The sequence below is a fragment of the Malus sylvestris genome, chromosome 2 (genome assembly GCF_916048215.2).
Source record: "Malus sylvestris chromosome 2, drMalSylv7.2, whole genome shotgun sequence".
In the NCBI taxonomy this organism is placed as follows: Eukaryota; Viridiplantae; Streptophyta; class Magnoliopsida; order Rosales; family Rosaceae; genus Malus; species Malus sylvestris.
The window spans coordinates 8,500,046-8,519,063 of NC_062261.1; the positions used below are offsets into that span (position 1 = coordinate 8,500,046).

At 37.5% G+C, this 19,018-nt stretch overlaps 2 protein-coding genes across 5 annotated transcripts; one reads left to right on the plus strand and one right to left on the minus strand.

The window, feature by feature from the left end:
- Nucleotides 1-125: 125 nt before the first annotated feature.
- Nucleotides 126-8,969, minus strand: LOC126609080 (exosome complex exonuclease RRP44 homolog A-like). Of its 3 annotated transcripts, none has more exons than XM_050277100.1 (24): nucleotides 8,699-8,969; nucleotides 8,455-8,592; nucleotides 8,179-8,336; nucleotides 7,997-8,052; nucleotides 7,675-7,797; nucleotides 7,378-7,508; nucleotides 7,038-7,278; nucleotides 6,580-6,733; nucleotides 6,042-6,282; nucleotides 5,685-5,841; nucleotides 5,474-5,542; nucleotides 4,918-5,043; nucleotides 4,510-4,562; nucleotides 4,203-4,309; nucleotides 3,403-3,457; nucleotides 3,188-3,287; nucleotides 2,609-2,720; nucleotides 2,208-2,328; nucleotides 2,025-2,084; nucleotides 1,828-1,933; nucleotides 1,649-1,744; nucleotides 1,055-1,143; nucleotides 908-967; nucleotides 126-668 (listed from the first exon to the last, which is right to left on the minus strand). In XM_050277100.1, the coding sequence occupies exons 1-24, from the start codon at nucleotides 8,750-8,752 to the stop codon at nucleotides 627-629; spliced, it is 2,649 nt and encodes an 882-aa protein (XP_050133057.1). In that variant the 5' UTR covers nucleotides 8,753-8,969; the 3' UTR covers nucleotides 126-626. The 3 variants fall into 3 exon arrangements, with proteins under 3 accessions (XP_050133057.1, XP_050133055.1, XP_050133060.1); XM_050277098.1 differs by having other exon boundaries at nucleotides 908-973; nucleotides 1,062-1,143; nucleotides 8,699-8,967; XM_050277103.1 differs by lacking the exons at nucleotides 8,455-8,592; nucleotides 8,699-8,969 and having other exon boundaries at nucleotides 908-973; nucleotides 1,062-1,143; nucleotides 7,378-7,554; nucleotides 8,179-8,271.
- Nucleotides 8,970-14,381: 5,412 nt separating this feature from the next.
- LOC126609140 (serine/threonine-protein kinase/endoribonuclease IRE1a) lies at nucleotides 14,382-18,804 on the plus strand. Of its 2 annotated transcripts, none has more exons than XM_050277144.1 (7): nucleotides 14,382-14,886; nucleotides 15,090-15,294; nucleotides 16,002-17,257; nucleotides 17,426-17,588; nucleotides 17,717-17,973; nucleotides 18,110-18,413; nucleotides 18,509-18,804. In XM_050277144.1, exons 1-7 carry the CDS (start codon nucleotides 14,549-14,551, stop codon nucleotides 18,653-18,655), a joined length of 2,670 nt encoding a protein of 889 aa, XP_050133101.1. In that variant the 5' UTR covers nucleotides 14,382-14,548; the 3' UTR covers nucleotides 18,656-18,804. The 2 variants fall into 2 exon arrangements, with proteins under 2 accessions (XP_050133101.1, XP_050133098.1); XM_050277141.1 differs by having other exon boundaries at nucleotides 14,383-14,886; nucleotides 17,426-17,597; nucleotides 17,726-17,973.
- Nucleotides 18,805-19,018: the final 214 nt, after the last annotated feature.

Sequence of the window (19,018 nt, forward strand, 5' to 3'; positions counted from 1 at the left end):
GCAAGAGGAGAAAATGAGCGTGCAAAAATCACTCCGCTTTTCAAACATCCCATATTCCTCCCATGAATTTATATTCCTCCTTGCTTTTTCCAATCATTCCCTCCAGGCTCCAGCCCAACCCGACATGCCACCTAAATTGTAATTACATTAAACTTCAAGAAAACATTGTGATTAAACCTCTTGAATGACAATTTTCTGCATAAAACACACCACTGTTTCACGGGGCATCCCCGTCTGCAGACTGCTTGTAATCTCTCTGCTCGACACTCGAATACCAAAACTATCACACCGTAAGTTCAAGCAGTACACAAACTATACTAAATGAAGCTATACAATATTTCTGTGTGTGTCCTATGACATATCTTCACCGCCCAAGATGGTTAGAACCAATCTCCTGGCTCACGCCACCGTTCCAGACACTTTTCTCTCGTCTTAGAGGAGGGTACTGGGGAGAGGCAAAGTTGCTGGTCTACACTAGCGATAGTTGGAGTTTTGGCCTGTTGGGCTGGGGTTCCACAATCTCCATATGAATAAACACTGTCTGCAGAACGCTGTATGAAATGCTACCGTCCATTTTTCTAATCTTCTGTTGTTGCTCATCCACATACCATTCTCCGCCTCCCTTCTCACCCCTTGGTGTCAAGTACACCGGCCCTTCTATGCCGTACCTGAAAAGGGTTGAAAAAGAAAGAGTTTAATAATATAAACCATCTCCATAACTTAACTCCTAGGTCCATTTCAGAATATTTGAGTCAAGCATCCGGAAGATAAAAGGTCAACCAATTTGCCATCAAGCACAAGAACAGGAGACAGCAAGTTCTATTGAAAACACCCTCAAAATACTTGCACGCATATGCCCAACACTCATAAAAATTAATTGAATTACTTATGAGGTTAGAAAACGTACTTGGGCACAAATACGAAAAATCCATTGGATCTTATTCTGACTATTCTTGCCTCTGTGTCCGTTGGCCTACATGAATGAAATGCATCAGTATCAAAGAGAGACACGGAGAGGGGAAGGAGAAGCAAGACAGAGGCAGACAGACAACAGATCATACCGTTTTTTGAAAAAAATGAGAGTATGGAGCTCCACTGAGGCCCGACTTGCCATCTGGGCATTCCTATGCCGATAATTTAAATCTGTAGCAGAAATAAGTGAAGCAACACTCTTAGAGCTCAATATGTACAAATCGAAAAAAAAGTTAATAATAAATTGCTTAGTGCATAGAAGATATGAATATAAATTATTTAGTCTTGGCTTAGAAGAGCAATAGGAAAGAAAAAATTTCTTTACAGCGAACTATACAGAATGAGCACATATGCAATCTTGAATTATAAACCGAGTAGCTGAACAATTTAGCTCCTTAAAAGCTTGAAAATTTGATATATGTTGATGTGCAAGTTAGCACTGAAATTAGTAAAAAAGAAACAGAAATATTTGGAAACACACCAACTTGTTATCAGCTTCTGGGGTAAGGAGCCAACATTCTTACTCTAATATTAGTTATAAAAAAGGTCGTACCCAGTGCACAAGGCTCCCGCTTTACGCAGGGTCTGGGAGAGGTGAATGTCGGCTAGCCACATGGATAATACTAAGATTTGATCATTTATCGAACTACATCAAATAGCGAAAGGGGTTTCATACTGTCAGCAATGCTTGTGAGTCGGGGTCCGTCTTGGAATACAGTTGGAAGCTTGTATATCCCCAGAGATGCAGCAAGCAACCTGTGTACTATGACATCTGCAGGGAAGGAAAGTGGTCGAGTCAAACAACAATAATTCGACAAGATCACCAAGAACTACATGGCTAAAACTGACACTAACCTGCATATCTCCTAATAGGAGAGGTGAAATGAGTGTATAGAAGCGCTGCAAGCCCATAATGAAGATATTCCGGAGGGCTGAGATCCCCACTACAGAAGTAAACAGCCTAAGATTGCAAATACAGGGTAAATCCAAAAGTTTAGAAAGTTGTCCTTCAAAGTAATTTCAACTTCATTCAACCATTCAAGTTAAATTACCTGGGTCATGCATCTCGTAGCCAGTATACGAATAAGCTTGTTGAAGTACGGATCATCACCCTTAAAAAGATTTAAATTTGCTTTTATTAAGAGAGAATAAAATAATTAAGCAAAAATTTACATAACTTGGGACCATCAGTCTCATTCTAATAACATATACGAACAAAGTTAACAAACACATACCACAGCAGAGTCAAGTGAATCAGCTAGTGCTTTTGATGATGAGACATCCAAGTTGAGACCAATAGCAGCAGCTGTACGCAACAGCGGTTCAAGCATCTCTCTGGTCGGAGTAGGGTGGCGCCTGCACACACAAAATAAATGACCAAAAAAGAGAGGCGACAGAGTGTCAAGGCAGCTATGCACCATCCTTCCACAGCCAGATACTTTAAGAAAAAAAAAAGATACAACAATACATAAGAGAACTACGTTTTACCACAAATTGATACATTTCAACTTAACCAACCCTAATAGATCGCTGTGCCACTTTATAGCCTTAATTTTAAGCAAAAGACAACCAGAACGTCATTCCAGGAAATCACATGAGACCAAGAAAATTGTTGAAGAAAAGTCCATCAACTTACCTCAATAGTGAACATAGAGGGAAATGTTTAAGAATCTTCTCAGCAACTGAAACATTAGCGGCAAGCATAAACTCCTCCACCATTTGGTTTGCTTCACGTATCTGGTACATACCTGCAGAAACAATTCATGCAGTGATTTTAGACAAGTTTTCTCTAAGATGGATACATGAATGCAAGATAGGGAATCAGTCATTTCTCTCCTCCTGAGTAAATATTTTAAGAAAAATGAAAATCTGAACAGATAACCAAAGAGCCATAAGAATTAAATAACTCTACAAGAAATAAGCAGATCATGTTTTAATGAAACCCACCCAGGTGCTGAGAACTTCCAACCCAAAATACCAAACATAAGAAGAATATGATACATGCTTCACCAACTATAAAATCAATATTATGCCTACATGAAGCAGCACAAAGCAATCAATTCCATGAAATAAGGTAATTATTATAGTGGATTAAGCAACGGTATAACTGATATTGTCAGTGCAAGTAGAATTAAAGTTCAAAATTTAGAGTCAGATTACCATCAATCAAAATTTAATATGTTGGACAAGAAAACTTGCCATTCAAACTACATACCGATATCAAGAGGATCATGAGTCTCAGTGTCAATTTCAAATTTGACTTCAGCAGATGCAAGAGTTAAGGCTCCTCTCTCAATACGCCTTGCCCTCATTATCTGTAGAAAACGCATAATGTTCAGAGGTCAGAGAAGTCAAGAAAGTATGATGGCACATTAAAACTATTTAACTAATGAATTTACAACCAACGAAGAAGAGCCCACATGTGCATACCTTTGCTAAAGAGTTCATGTTTCTTAAATCTGTAGTTAATGGATCCATCAACCGACTGCAGTAATATAAAAGTAATAAGAAAACTTTATTATAGAAATTCAAAGATAAAAGAAACTTCTATAGTGGACACAGGAAAGCGATCAACCCTGAAGGGACCAAGTTACAAAAATCCATGCTGGTGAAAAGATTAAACCATTGGTGCAAGTTTAAAATCCATCCTAGAGTTTTTTCTCTCTTCATTCACTAAGCGGTATAGCACTTGCACACTTCTCACCATCCAGGATTCAGAAGACGAGGCTCAAGCTCAACCCAACACATTACGAGTGAGCCATTCAGGCTATTTATTTGTCAGACCATTCCCAGCCCGATGGGCACATTCTGCAGAGACTCCATCCCATACAACTCACTTTGTTTTAATTGTTTAAATCGACTCACTTCTATCATATCCATCTTACAATTACAAATCTTACTTTTACATATCATGGACGTGTCATATCATCGCAAAATATGATGCCTAGAGAAGTATAGAAAAATATCGGCATTTTTATACATCATAACCGCATGTATATGCAATATTTAGATCGAAACGTAACAGGTGGACGCATATCTAAGTGAAGGACACAATGTTCATGTAGCAAGAACATACCGGGTACAAATCTCTTATTACTGTAACTAGTAAAGCTTACTAAGGTTTAAAAAGTTGTTACAATTAAAACGACGAGAGTATCCTGTGAACACAAACAGTTAAGTGAATGAATTTATTTTTAAGGAAGGTAACTAAGCTGAAGTACAAAATGTACCTATCATCCATCCTCGCTTGAGCTTCAATGTAAGATAATGCTGCACACGATTTAATAACACTTTTGGTGTATCTTGCAGAAATAATCTCAGCTTCAGCTGTCATTTCCTGAAATTCAGGTAAACACTTATATACCAATTCAAAAAGGAAAGAACATACTCTGACATAGGTTAGTCCTATCCTATGTATCAGTCGAATATAAAATGGTATTATCTAAAAACTATAATAGATGCATGTGTGGTGTGTGTGCAAGGATGCAGATAGAAGAAAAAATGTCTCATATGACTAGTTAGTGAGAGATCATATACCCAAATGACAGAAAAGGCTAGCCTTTCCACATCAGCTCGAAGAGAACATATATCTGCATAAGAAGAATTATATCTTTAAATCACAGAAAATTCAATCACATTATATAGGAGGGGAGTGCTAGCAACCTTCTCACTCACCTTCTCATTTCAACCTTCTCACTTCTACTCATGCCATTTGTATTCAACTAGCACGCAAAACTAAAAATTTAATTACTTTTTGGTTGACAAACTAAAATTTTAATTATATTAACAAAGGAAGAAAATTAGTGGGAGTTTAATATAGTTAAAATTTTAGTTTTCGAGTGCTAGTGGAGTACACGTGGCCTGAGGAGAAGTGAGAAGGTTGCTAGCATTTCTCTATATAGGATACAACACTCATTACAGAAATATTAAAAATTAAAAAGTGACCTTCTGTCAGAGGTTTTGGAAGCATGTCAATGCGCCGTTCAACAAGGTAGACCGATGTGCCTCTTTGTGAAGCCTCATCATCAAGAGGAGTTCCCGAGTGTACAAAATTTGTTACATCAGCAATATCTAGTTAAAGTCATTAAAGATACAGCTTGTACTTGTAGTGTACTCATGTTATACTTTTAAAAAAAAAAATCGCTTGGAACCCTTGTAGAGGTGACAGAATAAGGCATGTATAACACAAATACAATGAAGTATCCTCCTAAAGACAAACATTTGGAAATGATAAAATAATTAATGCACCAAACAGAAGTAGGAAGGATAGAAAGCAGCAGACAAGTCTGAACTAATGCTAATTAGCAATATATTCTGAAAAAATAAAAAACTCAACTTTTTATCATCTGAACTGTCAGAAAACATCTCTTCTTTCAGATTGTGTTATCCCGACAACACACAGATAAATGAACACGCTTTATTCACAATGTACAGATCAACCATACATTTCAGTTACACATGCAACATCAATTATTGATAAATGTCATGAGGTTAAGGATACGGACTCCAACTTCGTAATTTCCATTTGGAAGAGCTGTACAGTGCAATGCATCATCTATATCCTTGCATCCTGCAGAAACAAGAATTAAAGTAGGATATCTTAATATTTAACTAAATAAAAAAATTATACCACAGAAAACAGCAAAACTAATAAGAAAGCAGAAAGAGGGAGAACAACAAATATAGAAAGAATTAATATACGTGTCATATACCAGGAGGATCAACACTAAAGACACGCAATTGTCGCAAATCCTGTCTAATAGGATTTGCCAAATCTTCAGAAGACACAAACCATGGTAGCGGCGGCAGGCATGCTAGAACTTGAGAAGAAAATGGTCTTGTATTTATATCATTCTCAATCAAGACCACCTGCAACATCCAAAAAAACAAATTAGTGTCACTGCCATGAGCCATCTAAAGTTCAATTGATTGGATGTTCAAATAGCATACAATAACTTTAGGTTTTTTTTTTGGGGGGGAAGAAAAATAGAAAAACTATGCACTGTAGGAAACTAAAAGATGGATGTTCAACCAAATAAATGCAAACAATTGAACCCCTTCCAACCTACCTCAGTTTCAGTATCTTTATCACCTATTACTCCTATGGTTCGTACATAATGGCCAGAAGGATATCGAGACAAAGGGTCCCATGAATCAACTGCCACGGTAATTCTCTTGTCCAGCAGATTCTCAAGCTGTCGAGTTTGAATTCGAATCTTCGGAATCCTACGATCTTTTGAGACAAATAAAGCATGGGCAATACCACCACCACCTGCAGGCTTAGCCATGGGCTCCAAAGATCCACAATAACTGCATGAATATCAATTTCTATCAGATAACAGAACCAATAACCAGAAAATATCTTCACAAAAACCATCATCTGCCAGTGGAAATTGAAGTGTATGAGAATCTACAAACATCCTGGTAAGAGTGGGATGTTAATAGAGCACAACAATCACTAGCATATTCACAGATATGCTAAAAGATCACACATTTTTGTTACCTACTTAAATGAAGAAACATATTTCAGCCAAATAATAACAAAATCAGAGACCACTTCTGTCAGCGAGACAAAAATGATTCATGAAACCAATGAAGTCGACTTACGAATGCCAATTCCGCTTTATAATACCAATGACACGGCCAGATGGTCGATTTGGGACAGATTCTGTTACTCCGGCAGAACCATGTGGAGCTTTAGTCCTAGGAGCATCATCAGCACTGCCTGGAACCAGATGGACATCTTCTTCTTGCTCATCCTCTGCAAGTTAGTACAAAATATACCAATTAAGAGAATTAAATGAGAAGAAAAGAATGCCTGAGTGTGTGTGTGTATATATATATATAGAGAGAGAGAGAGAGAGAGAGAGGGAGAGATAGAGAGAGAGAGAGAGAGAGATATGTTTTCAGCCTTCTACCCGAAAAAATGTAACTACAAACTAATTTATAACTAAGACCTAAAATCTACCTTAAAACATGAACTCAAACTTATAGTTTCCAACCAAGACCGACCTTCATCAAATTACATTTATATGCTTATGTATCGTTCATATTCATTACCGTACCTTCATCTGCTAGTGCTATAGATTTTTCCTCATGCCATTGATCTTGAGGCAGAAGCTCAACTGCCACTATATCACCATCAAAAGCCCTATTCATGTTTGTACGTCCATAGATTATAATTTCATCACCAATGCTCTCACTTCCAACATATGCTTCAAATGGGTTGTAACGATTAACTCGAAGTTTTCCTTGATGGTATATGCCACAATGCAAACCGGAAGTAATTTCAGACATGGGCTTATGCTGAAAAATTAAAGAGAAAAAGAAACTGGTAAGAACCAATTTGGTTCATAAAACCGATAACAACATCAAAACGCATGAATGCAGAGTCAGTCGCAATACCTCTGAGTAGACGACTTTCCTTTTCGATGGTCTCAAATCTTCAACGTCCTCCATCTTTACATCTTCTGATGCAGGCTGCACGAGCAGGTCAAGCAAATCTGGCCGACTCAATGACCTCACATACGATTCAACTGAGGACAAGAAAATAGTTTCCAAGTGGGTAATTCCGTTAAATTTCTGTCAAAATGATGTAAAACTGAAAACAATCAATTATGTGGATGTTAAACTTGTAGGGCAGGTCTGAAACATAAGAAATGCTGTTAAAAAAAAAGACTTGGATAGCAAACATATACAGACCTGTCTCTGCAGAAATTCCCTCTTCAATAGCCTTCCTCTTATTCTCCTTATCATTGGTTATAAGTAAAACCTTAGCTGAGCCAGCAAGATGACTTTGATACCACTGAGCAGCCACCCGAATTGCTGAACAACAATTTCTTAAGTGAGAAAAGAGTAGGAAATTAACAGATACATACCACACAACAAACCAAAATCCATAACCATCAAGCGGACACTAGTATTGGACAGCGTTGGCAAGTAACATAGACACAAAAAAAGAACAAGTACTAAACACCAAGCATATCACGAAGAATTAAATTGCATAATCACAACAACCGCAAACCTCTATCATTTCGATCATTTTTACTTTCTCCGCTCATGTCCGTAACATATGTATCCCTGAACATGGCAGCAATCAACAAAAATCAAAATAAGCGCCTAAAATCGACAATATCAAAAGCAACCTATCTATAATGAGCACATTCCCACATTTTAACATAAATAAGTAGAATTTTCATAACCTACTTGTGATGTTCATTCGAAAAGACGAAAAAATTCCTCAGAGAATTGCTGCACAGAGCTCTAACTCTATTGTAAACAGACAAGTTCCTGTTTTTAACCTCTTCCAGCACAATCGAAAGAACAACCACGTCCTCGATCGCCGGATTCTCAATCAAATCAATCTGTAAACACCACCAACACAGCTCGAATCATTCGTTCATTCATTCGCAATTCGAAAACAAATTTTATAAAATTATAAAAAATAAAAAAAATAAAAAGGAACTTGACACGAACTGTAACCTGATGAAGGACGACATTGGTATCAAAGATGAGAATGGTGGAAGCGGTAGGGCTCAATCGAGCTCCGGACGTATCGCAAACTTTGCATACCGGAGCTCCGCAGTATATGTCGTGCCGGAGATAGTGCTCTCTGACGACCTGAAAATCGAAGCACAACGAAATCGAAAACCCCATTTAGCTTAAACCCTGAATTGGAAAAACAGCAGCGCAAAGAGGAAAAGTTGGGGTCTTTTGGTTTTGGGACCTTGGTGATTTTGCCGCCTCTGGTTCTCTTGACGAATGACTTGTTCTGCAACATGTCTCGGCCTCCCTGAGACGTGCGACGGTGTTGTTTTTATTAGGAGGAAGGAGGCGGTGGAGTGAACTGGAAGGCGGACACAGACTGTAAAGTTTGGTTTGGGAGCGCGGGGACTGCCGCGTGGGGAGATATACGAGCGGCGGCTTCAAGCGGTTTATTTTACAGTCTCCGGTTCGACCGTTACTGTGTAGGGCTACGAACAAGTTCACTCTTTACTTTTTTTTCAAGCAAACTGATGTATGTTTTAAAACTTTAATAAAGTAGCTAAAGTGATTGAGAACTTATTTACTTTCTTAATTGTTGAACGGATGCAATTGAGGACATAGCGATCCTGTATTGATTAGATGATGACAGATTTATCATTTGAAGTTTGAGATTTTTTTTTTTTTTCCAGTACAAGCAATATTCTAAGAAGGAGACGGTTTAAAATTTAATTTGAGAGGTAGTGGGTTTAAAATAAAGTCTTGAAATTTGAATATTTCGGCTATTTCCCAAGTCTTTTGATTTTTTATATACTCATCTTTTGTTAATGTCCTTTTTTTTTTATGTATATCTCACTCACACCACAAATGTTTTCCATCGAAGCGATATTGGGAGGACTACTTGAATGCATGACCTGGAAAATGTTCATAACCTCAATACAATCTTTGACTCTCTAAGACCATTAATTAAGTCATTAGATTATGTTGTTGTGACACTGAACTTGATCTATAAAATCATTCTCTCAATTTAGCGTTTAAGTATTTTTTGAAAGAAATTTAGAGCTGATATGATCTATGTAATTTCTCCCTGAATGTGTAAATTGATATTTATGTCCTTGTTGGCAAAGTGACGTGGATGTATTATTCAGCGTTTATTTTATTTTTCCTAGTAGCGTAATTAAATAGTACTCGTCGTTACGATCGCGTGAGCGCGAGTTAGACCCGAATCGGAGTTGTAACGAAAAAATTACGCTCAGTCAAAGTACATTAATAGCAAGTAGAATTGTAGATGCGTGCGTGTTAATTATTCAATGTGGGAAACACTGTTTTTAACAAGGGGATAGATTTTTTGAGTACTTTTACAATGCAAATCTGAAAAGCCCTATCTTCTCTTCTTTTTAAATTGGACATGTGTCCCCCATTTCACTCACAACCAATCATTTTCCATCATTTCACTCTTCACCAATCAACATTTGTCCACAATTCCCTCACCAATCAGAGAACCCACGCCTCACACCTCTCCCCCAATCACAGACTACTCCCTCGCTCTCTCAGTCTCTCTCTTCTCATTCTCTGTCACCGAAACTCTCCATTTCCCTACAACCCTCTAGAATGACGTCAAAACTTTACAAATCGAACTCCATATCACATTCATCGTGTTCCTCTCATCATCACAAATCCAGTCATACCAACCGATCACAAAATGACGAGTTTTAACCCATCAACTCGGAAGGTCCGACTTCGTGAGTTTTCCCTCCGACAAGTTTCAGGCTGAGTTACAAGATTTTAGGACATGGGGAAGCTTCTACACAACTCCCTAAGATCTCTAGACTAAGTTTGGAATCAAGTCGACGTCGAAACAAGCGAGTTCGAGGAGTTGAGTTTTAGGGCGAGACTTTCGAAGCATTTTCAAGCCTCTTCTCGTCCATCTTTGGACTTCCAAAAGGTATAGACTTGTTCTACTCCTCAAAAGCTTCATTTCCATATAAATTTCATAAAAAAATGGTTGAGAAATGAACAAGTTATGAAGATTTGAATTTTTCCCCAGAAATCGGCGAAGTTTTCCAGTTCCCAGCGAAACCAAACGGTGGCGACCAATGAAGGTCTGGTTTCGCCAGGAACTAAATAACTTCGCCTGTTTCTGGGGAAAAATTCAAATCTTCATAACTTGCTCATTTCTCAACCATTTTTTTATGAAATTTATATGGAAATGAAGCTCTTGAGGAGTAGAACAAGTCTATACCTTTTGGAGGTCCAAAGATGGATGGGAAGAGGCATGAAAATGCCTCGAAAGTTTCGGCCTAAAACTCAACTTCTCAAACTCGCTTGTTTCGACGTCGACTCGACTCCAAACTTAGTCTAGGGACCCTAGGGAGTTGTGTAAAAGCTTCCCCACATCCTAAAACCTTGTAACTCAGCCTGAAACTCGTCGGAGGGAAAACTCACCTAGTCAGACCAACCTTCCGCATTGACAGGTTAAAACTCATCCATTTCGTGATCAGTTGGTACGACTGGATTCGTGATGATGAGAGGAACATGATGAAGGTGATTTGGAGTTCGATTTATGAAGTTTTGACATCGTTTTAGAAGGTTGCAGGGAAAATGAGAGTTTCGGTGAGAGAAAATGAGAAGAAAGAGAGAATGAGGGAGCAATCTTTGATTATGGGAGAGGTGTGAGGAGTGGGTTCTCTGGTTGGTGAGGGAATTGTGGAGAGATGTTGATTGGTGAATGGTGAAATGAAGGAAAATGATTGGTTGTGAGTGAAATGGGGGACACAGGTTCAATTTAAAAAGAAGAGAAGATAAGGTTTTTCATATTTGCACCGTAAAAGTACTCAAAAAATCTATCCCCTTACCAAAAACAGTGTTTCCAACACTGAATAATTAACATGCACCCATGTACAATTTTACCCCGCAGTTAATGTACTTTGACTGAGCATAACTTTTTCGTTACAGCTCCAATTCGAGTCTACCTCGTGCTCACGCGATCGTAACGACGAGTACTATTTAATTAAGACTAGGAAAAATAAAATAAACGTTGAATAATACATCCACGTCACTTTACCAACAAGGGTATAAATGTCAATTTACACTGCCGGGGAGAAATTACATAGAAAATAGGGACGGGTCATCACAATCTATCCCTCTTAAGAAAATTTCATCCTCGAAATTTCAACACTACTACAGATCATAATCAAAGCACAAGCATGGATAAAGATTTCATATACATTCCTCTATCTCCCAAGTAGTTTCCTCAACATAGTGGTTTCTGCATAAGACTTTCACTATACAAACGATCTTGTTCCTAAGAACTTTGTCTTTCTAGTCAATAATCGTCACTGGAACCTCATCATAAGTCAAATCTGGATTAATCTTTAGTCAAATTTGGATTAATCTTTAACGACTGAAGAGGAATCACATGTGACATATCAGAGACGTATCTCTGTATTATCAACATGTGGAACATATTATGCACTCTCAACAACTCTAGGGGGTAGATAAAGTCGATAAGCAACTTCACCAACTTGCTCAATGATCTGGTATACGGTGGCGGACGGCGGCGACTGACGAAGGTCCACCGGAGAAGACGACGAATATTCCATCAAAGTTGACGGAATATTCTAACGGCATCAGGTAACGCCGTTAAACTCTGTTAATTGTTTAACGGAATATTCCGTCAAGTCTAAATATTCCTGATGTATGTTAGCCACTGACTTGTGCATGGGGGCACGTGTGTTTGTGGGCTAGCCTGCGAGTGGTTGACACGTGCGGGTTCGTGTCATCGTGTAGATCATTTTCGTATATTTAAACCTTCTGTTTGAGCAAAGTATGAGAGATTTGCCTAGCCTTTTTTAATATGTCATATTTAATTTATTAGTTTAGTTATTTCACATATAGGTGAAAATTATCCAAATGACGTACGAGGTCAAGCGAGGTTAGGATGCTACAATCCGACCACGTATCAGTGAGTGGACATTTGTTTTCATATATATTATATATAAACTTTATAGTTTCCACAAATGCTTTTGAATGGATTTATGCATATCATGCCACTGTTGTTTTTAGATTGATATTACGCCTATTACGCCATGATTATGCCATGATTAAAGAATGTTATAAGAAACGTTATAATGCTATGGAACACTAAAACAACCTTATGGGATACACATGCAAGGTTGTATTGTTGACTAGAATTATTGAATGGTTATAACATGTTAATATTTATGTAGTCTGCTCATCATTGCTGCACTCCGATGTTAGTGCTCACCCGGGGCCAAGGCTAGTCTTTCACATATATGTTCACCTCTACATTGCACGCTCGCCTTGGATCCAAGTAAGTGTCAGTCCTGTCTTACAAGTTGTATTAGGCAACTCCGACTCGTAGGTGACCGCGATTATCGTTTGTCTTTACGTGATTGTAACACTATAGCGTACTTATATATTGCACCACAGTCCTCTTCATGTCAGAAACTATATGCATGAACTCGTGTGCTAGCGTAGATTGATGAGCAACCTGTTTTCATTATGCTATTGTTATGATATCGTAGTTTGGCCTATTTCTAACATTATTATTATTAGTGAGATAGTTATGGCATTATTTTTATTTACTGTTGTTTTCATACTTATACATAGTATGATTTTTCTAGAAACTATACATGTTTTACAGCGAGGGATTAGTATGTTCGGAAAATAAATGTGTTTTATAAACCTTTGTTTTTGTGCCCACTAACCTTTTTATTTTTCGCCCCTCCATGTCTTAGATAGCTGAATTATCCGTGGCATATGAGGAAACTCTGGCGGATTCTAACATATCTAAATAAATGTAGGGTCTTTTCCTGGTTATGTACTAAGCATTATAATTAATTCTGATTGCACTCTTTTGTTACCTATTCTCTAAGTAATTGTACTCTATGGGTTCTACCCGCTACTGCACACTCACTTTTCTTAGTTTAATTAAGTTCTAGTTTTGGGTTTTAATTTATTCACATTTTTACATCACTTACACTTTTGATTACGTCACATTCGAGTGACAACCAGCACACCTCGACTCCGGTCGGAGTGTGTCAATTTTTTTTTCTTATTATTTACTAAAATGGTAAATCTTCAAATGGAATAGGCTAGTAATTGTATTAAATACATGTAAGTATTGTAGTCAAATTTCATATCTTCGTTTCTTATAGCAATATTATGTTTCTCTTAACAAATTGATATATTATATTATATTATTATAAATAAATAAAACTTGCATGAAATTGAAATACTCATATGATAATCAATGACAAGTTCGTAATATCAACAATTTCACATTTTAATATTTAATTTGCATGCATATATAAACACTATTTTACGATTAAGAAATATGAATGTTAATGCAAAAAAAACGTACACACTGTCTTAAATCGCCTAAATAATTTAATAGAGAGTAAAAAAGAAAATTACCAACTCCCAAACAATTTTTAACCTTTTTAGTATCATTTTGTTAATTTTTTTTTAACAAAGTGACTTATTTTGACTAACGAGTTGATAAAAATCTTTTTACTAATTAATATAATATTCATTGTTAACCAAAATCCTATATAATTATCAGTTTAACCATCTAATTAAAATAAAATATGGATAAAAAATATAAAGTAGAAATGTAATTTTACGCAACAAATTTTGTTGTTTTTTTTTTCAAAACCTCATCTACATGTAATCATAATATATCTCTAATTAAAAATTAAAAAATAAAAAATAAATTTTACACTCTCATATTCTCTATTGTTCTCTTCCTCTTTCATTCTATTTGAAAAAACAAAAATAAAAAATTTTCTCAGACACTGTGCGCGCGCGTATGCTACTGTTAATTAAACCCCTTGTTTGTCCTAATCAAAGTCAAAGAAATTCAATTTATTTTCTTATTTAATTTTTCCAAAACCAAAATTAAATACGAAAATGTGTAGAAAATCATTCGCGAGAAATACATCCCGACAGGCAACGCAGCCGTACGGAGTCGGAGATCCTAAGAGTGGATGGTCCGCCGACGCTTCGAATCTCCGACGCTGTCTTGTCCCCAAAATCCAAAAACCCCTCAGCTAAATAATCGATACGCGTCATGTTCTTGTCCATCCAATCTCCTCCGATGGATCGCCGCAATTCGATTCCGATATTTATCCTAATCGTATCACTGATCGCCTGTTTTCTCATCCGAAACGCCGACGTTTCGGATCTCATCGACTTCCAGATTATCGGTCCGCCTCGGAGCTATGACGGCGCCGTTTTGAACTCGGTCAGCAGCAGCCAGTTGGAGCTTCCGGTGTTTTACCAGACTAGAGACGGCGACGTTTTGAACTGGGAGAGCGGGGAGAGCAGGGCATTGCAGCCGTTGGGGTCGCAGCAGAAGGAGCTCGAAGTCGTCTCTCGCTCTCCAAGCCGAAGACTTCACTCCCATACGTCAGTTGACTCAGTTCCTTCCTTTCAATTGCTTAAATTCCTTTTTTTTTTAATTAGTTCATATTAATTTCGATTCGATTAATTGAATATTTTGTTAGGTCGATATTAATTATGAATTCGATTCGAAGTTTGAATTTTTTTTGGGTCAATGTTGATTTGAATTTCGATTTGAAGTTTGAATTTTTCTGGGTTAATGTGGATAGGGAGGATGAGCCTAGAACTGCATTAGTTGCTCTACTGGATGGAACAATACAATTAGTGGATAGAAATTTGATGGGAGTAAGATGGGCGTTTGATTCGGGGCCGCCAATTTACAGTTCCTATCAGGCTCAAAGCAGTAGTGGGTACTTCATATATTGTGGTGATGACTGGGACTTGTACGAGCACAGCGATCATTTTGGTCGACGGGTATGTCATCGAAATGCCACTGTGTTTTGTTTATTATTGCATTTTTTTCGTTTATGATTAAATCGGCGTTGCTCTGAATTAATTGATATTATCATTTGGATGTGATTGTATAGTTGTGAGATTTGTCTTAGGATTGTTGCATCTAGTTTGTTTTAACAATGAAATGGCAAAGTTGGTGACTTTGGTAATGCAATTTAAGATTCACGAGGCCTGCAGTGGAGTCCGTGGAATCTTTGATGAATGTTACCTAATTGCAGTTTTGTGGGTGTAATTAGTCCATTTTTTTTGGTGTTTATGTTATGTTACCGTAAGCTTCGTTTTATTGATAATACAAATGGGGTGCCTAACTATCTTTCCATATCTAAATAGACAATTGCATCTTGGTTTTCTGTTGTTTTATGTATAAGTGTTGTTGGAGAGACAAAATTACTACTGCCTTTGATTCCTCATTTTTCTTGCATTCGGGGCTCATAGCTGCAAGATGTTCCCTACCAAGTTAAAGTTTCTGGATTATGACACATACTAAATATGATCATTCCCAAAAAAGCACCTTTTGCTGCTTACAAGATGATGATGTGGATACTGTGTAGAAGTTTATTTATATCCGAGTGTTTGTTGCTTGTAGAAACTGTGACCTTTTTATGGGAAAGGGGGATGGGTTGTCATTGCTTTTTATACACTGATCATTGACTTGCATGTACTTGCAGAAAATTCCATCGACTATTGCTGAGTATGTGGATAAAAAAACGCCTAAGGTGGAGGAGGATGGATCAGTTACACTTGGACATAAGAAGGTCACTTTCTTTGAGGTTGGTCTTTTTACCGGAAAGGTATACCGCTCATACACTCTATCCGAAGATCATGTTAGAGATCGAAAGAAGTTTGTCAAGCCCAGTTTGATAAATGGAAATGCTGGTGAGCCGCGAATAGTATTCTTCAGAATAGATTATTACTTGGTGTCTTACCATCCGTATTCAGAGGAAGTATCTTGGAATATGACAATTGCTGAAATCAGGGCTGCTATCCCTTGCAAAGATATTGAGAATCTGATTCGTGGTTCTAAAACTGGCAGTCAGATTGCATTACCGTTTGACTGTCAGTCAAAAGCACTTGTTAAGCGCGAGCGAGATCATGGATCATTAGAGCATCAACGGGCAGAAACTGTGGTAAAAAAGTCTGCTTCAGATCTGGTTGTTCCTTTGAACAAAAAAGATCTGGTTGTTCCTTCAAAGCCTGAGGTTCACAATATGTTTCTTCATTGGTCAAAAGCATTTGCTCTCGCGTTTTTGTTTGTAATCCTCATGGGCTTTGTTGTTTACCACTTTGTTTTTCTGGTTAATGGTCAAAAGCCTGATCCGAAAGCTTCACCGTCCAAGAGGAAGAAGAGTAGGAAATTGGGAAAAAATGGAATTGTTGAAAGAAAAGAGGAAAGTGTATTATCTCAAGATGAGGAAGCTTTAACACACACCGAAGGTGATAACAAGATATTGCCATTTCTTAACAAACTCTTTGATGGTGGTACTAATGGTCGCAGGATTGGTAAACTAGTGATTTCAAGTACAGAAATTTCTAAGGGAAGTAATGGTACCATTGTCCTAGAGGGAGTTTATGAAGGTCGACCTGTTGCTGTAAAACGCCTTGTATTAGCCCATCATGACATGGCCTTTAAAGAGATTCAGAATCTTATTGCATCTGACCGACACCCAAACATAGTAAGATGGTATGGAGTGGACTATGATAAAGATTTTGTCTATATCTCTCTGGAGCGTTGTATTTGCAACTTGGATGATTTGATACAAATTTGCCCAAATTCCTCTCAAAATCCAGTAGCTGGAGAAGAAGATGCAAAACGAGTTCTGATTGAAAACGAAGTTCGCTTGAAGTCATTGAAGAATATTATGTCAGATGTTAATTTGTGGAAAATAGATGGCTTTCCGTCGCTTCTACTATTGAAATTAATGAGGTTGGTTAAAAATTCCACTATTGGGTACGATCTTTACCAAGGGATAATAACCAATCTCTTGGTACTAGGTGGTTTTCAACAATTGACAGTGGTTATTGTTACGTCAATTGATGTGTTATTAGATTGGTTTAGCATCTTATTGACCTTTTACGTTTGTCCGTAACACAGGGATGTGGTTTCTGGTCTTGTGCATTTGCATGAAATGGGGATCATTCATCGCGACTTAAAGCCTCAAAATGTTTTGTTGATTAAGGAAAGAACCTTATGTGCAAAGCTTTCCGACATGGGTATTAGCAAGCGCCTTATCGGGGACATGTCTTCTTTGGGTCATCTTGCTACTGGAAAGTACTCTTTCCCTGTCTACTTACAAACTTTAAACACCCTACCTATGATATTCTCATCAATTCTAGTACAAGTTCATCTTCAAAATCTGAATTACAAATCTTAAATGTTAGTTACTTGATTGCAGGTTGTGGCAGTTCGGGTTGGCAAGCGCCTGAACAGCTTCTCCACGGGCGGCAAACACGTGCAGTGGATATGTTTAGTTTAGGTTGTCTCCTATTTTATTGCATCACAGGTGGTAGACATCCATTCGGTGATCAGCTTGAACGTGATATAAATATTGTAAAGAACCAAATGGATCTCTTCTTGGTAGAGCATATTCCTGAAGCTGTAGATCTTATATCTCGTTTATTAAACCCCGACCCGGAGATAAGGTAAGAGTATTAGTTTCTCTTAATGTATTTTTAGGAAGAAGTATATAGCACCACTGGAAGGAATTTTTTTTAGCCATATTTAATCAAAGACATGTTGAAATGTTCGTTTACTAAAATATTCTTGATTTGTTTCCAGGCCAAAGGTATCGGAAGTGCTGCTCCATCCTCTTTTTTGGAACTCCGAGACAAGACTCTCGTTTCTTCGCGACTCCAGTGATAGGGTAGAATTGGAAGATAGAGAGGCTAACTCTGGTGTTTTGAGAGCGCTAGAAAGTATTGCACCTATCGCTTTGGGTGGGAAGTGGGATCAAAAGATGGAGCCTGCATTTCTCACAAACATCGGTAATTACAGACGGTACAAGTTTGACAGCGTTCGAGACTTATTGCGAGTCATTCGAAACAAATCAAATCACTACAGAGAGCTTCCAAATCAAATTCAGGTTTTTTTTCCATCTTCAGTTTCCTCTCCTGCTTAAGCTTTCTATGTGCGTGAACTGGCGATGTTTACTCTCTTCTTTTCCGGCCACTGTATCAGGAACTCGTCGGACCAGTTCCAGAAGGATTCGATTTCTACTTTGCAAGTCGGTTCCCGAGACTTCTGATTGAAGTATACAAAGTTGTGTGCCAAAACTGTAGAGAAGAAGAATGCTTCGGAAAGTATTTCAAAAGCAATGCAGATTAACGCTTGTGGTAATGTATTAATGTTCCATATTTACTATTTGTCTACGTGTAAATGCAGCTGTAAATAATATTAAATATATTATTATGTATATCATTCTCCTTAAATAATTTAAGGATAGCTTCCTACTGAATGAACAAAGTTTAGAAACACGTCTCATCCCAGCTGTTGTTTCCCCTACCCCCAAACTCTCGAGAAATTTTTCGATGTACCGTCATACAGCCACGTGATTTATATGTTACTAATTTTTATATGCTTTATTGCATGTTACTCGTGTTGTTGATTTATATTATAAAACTTAGATGAGTAAAACTCAACTTTTTGGTCCACCACCAAACTTCTTGGGTCGGAGTTTCATTTGTTAAA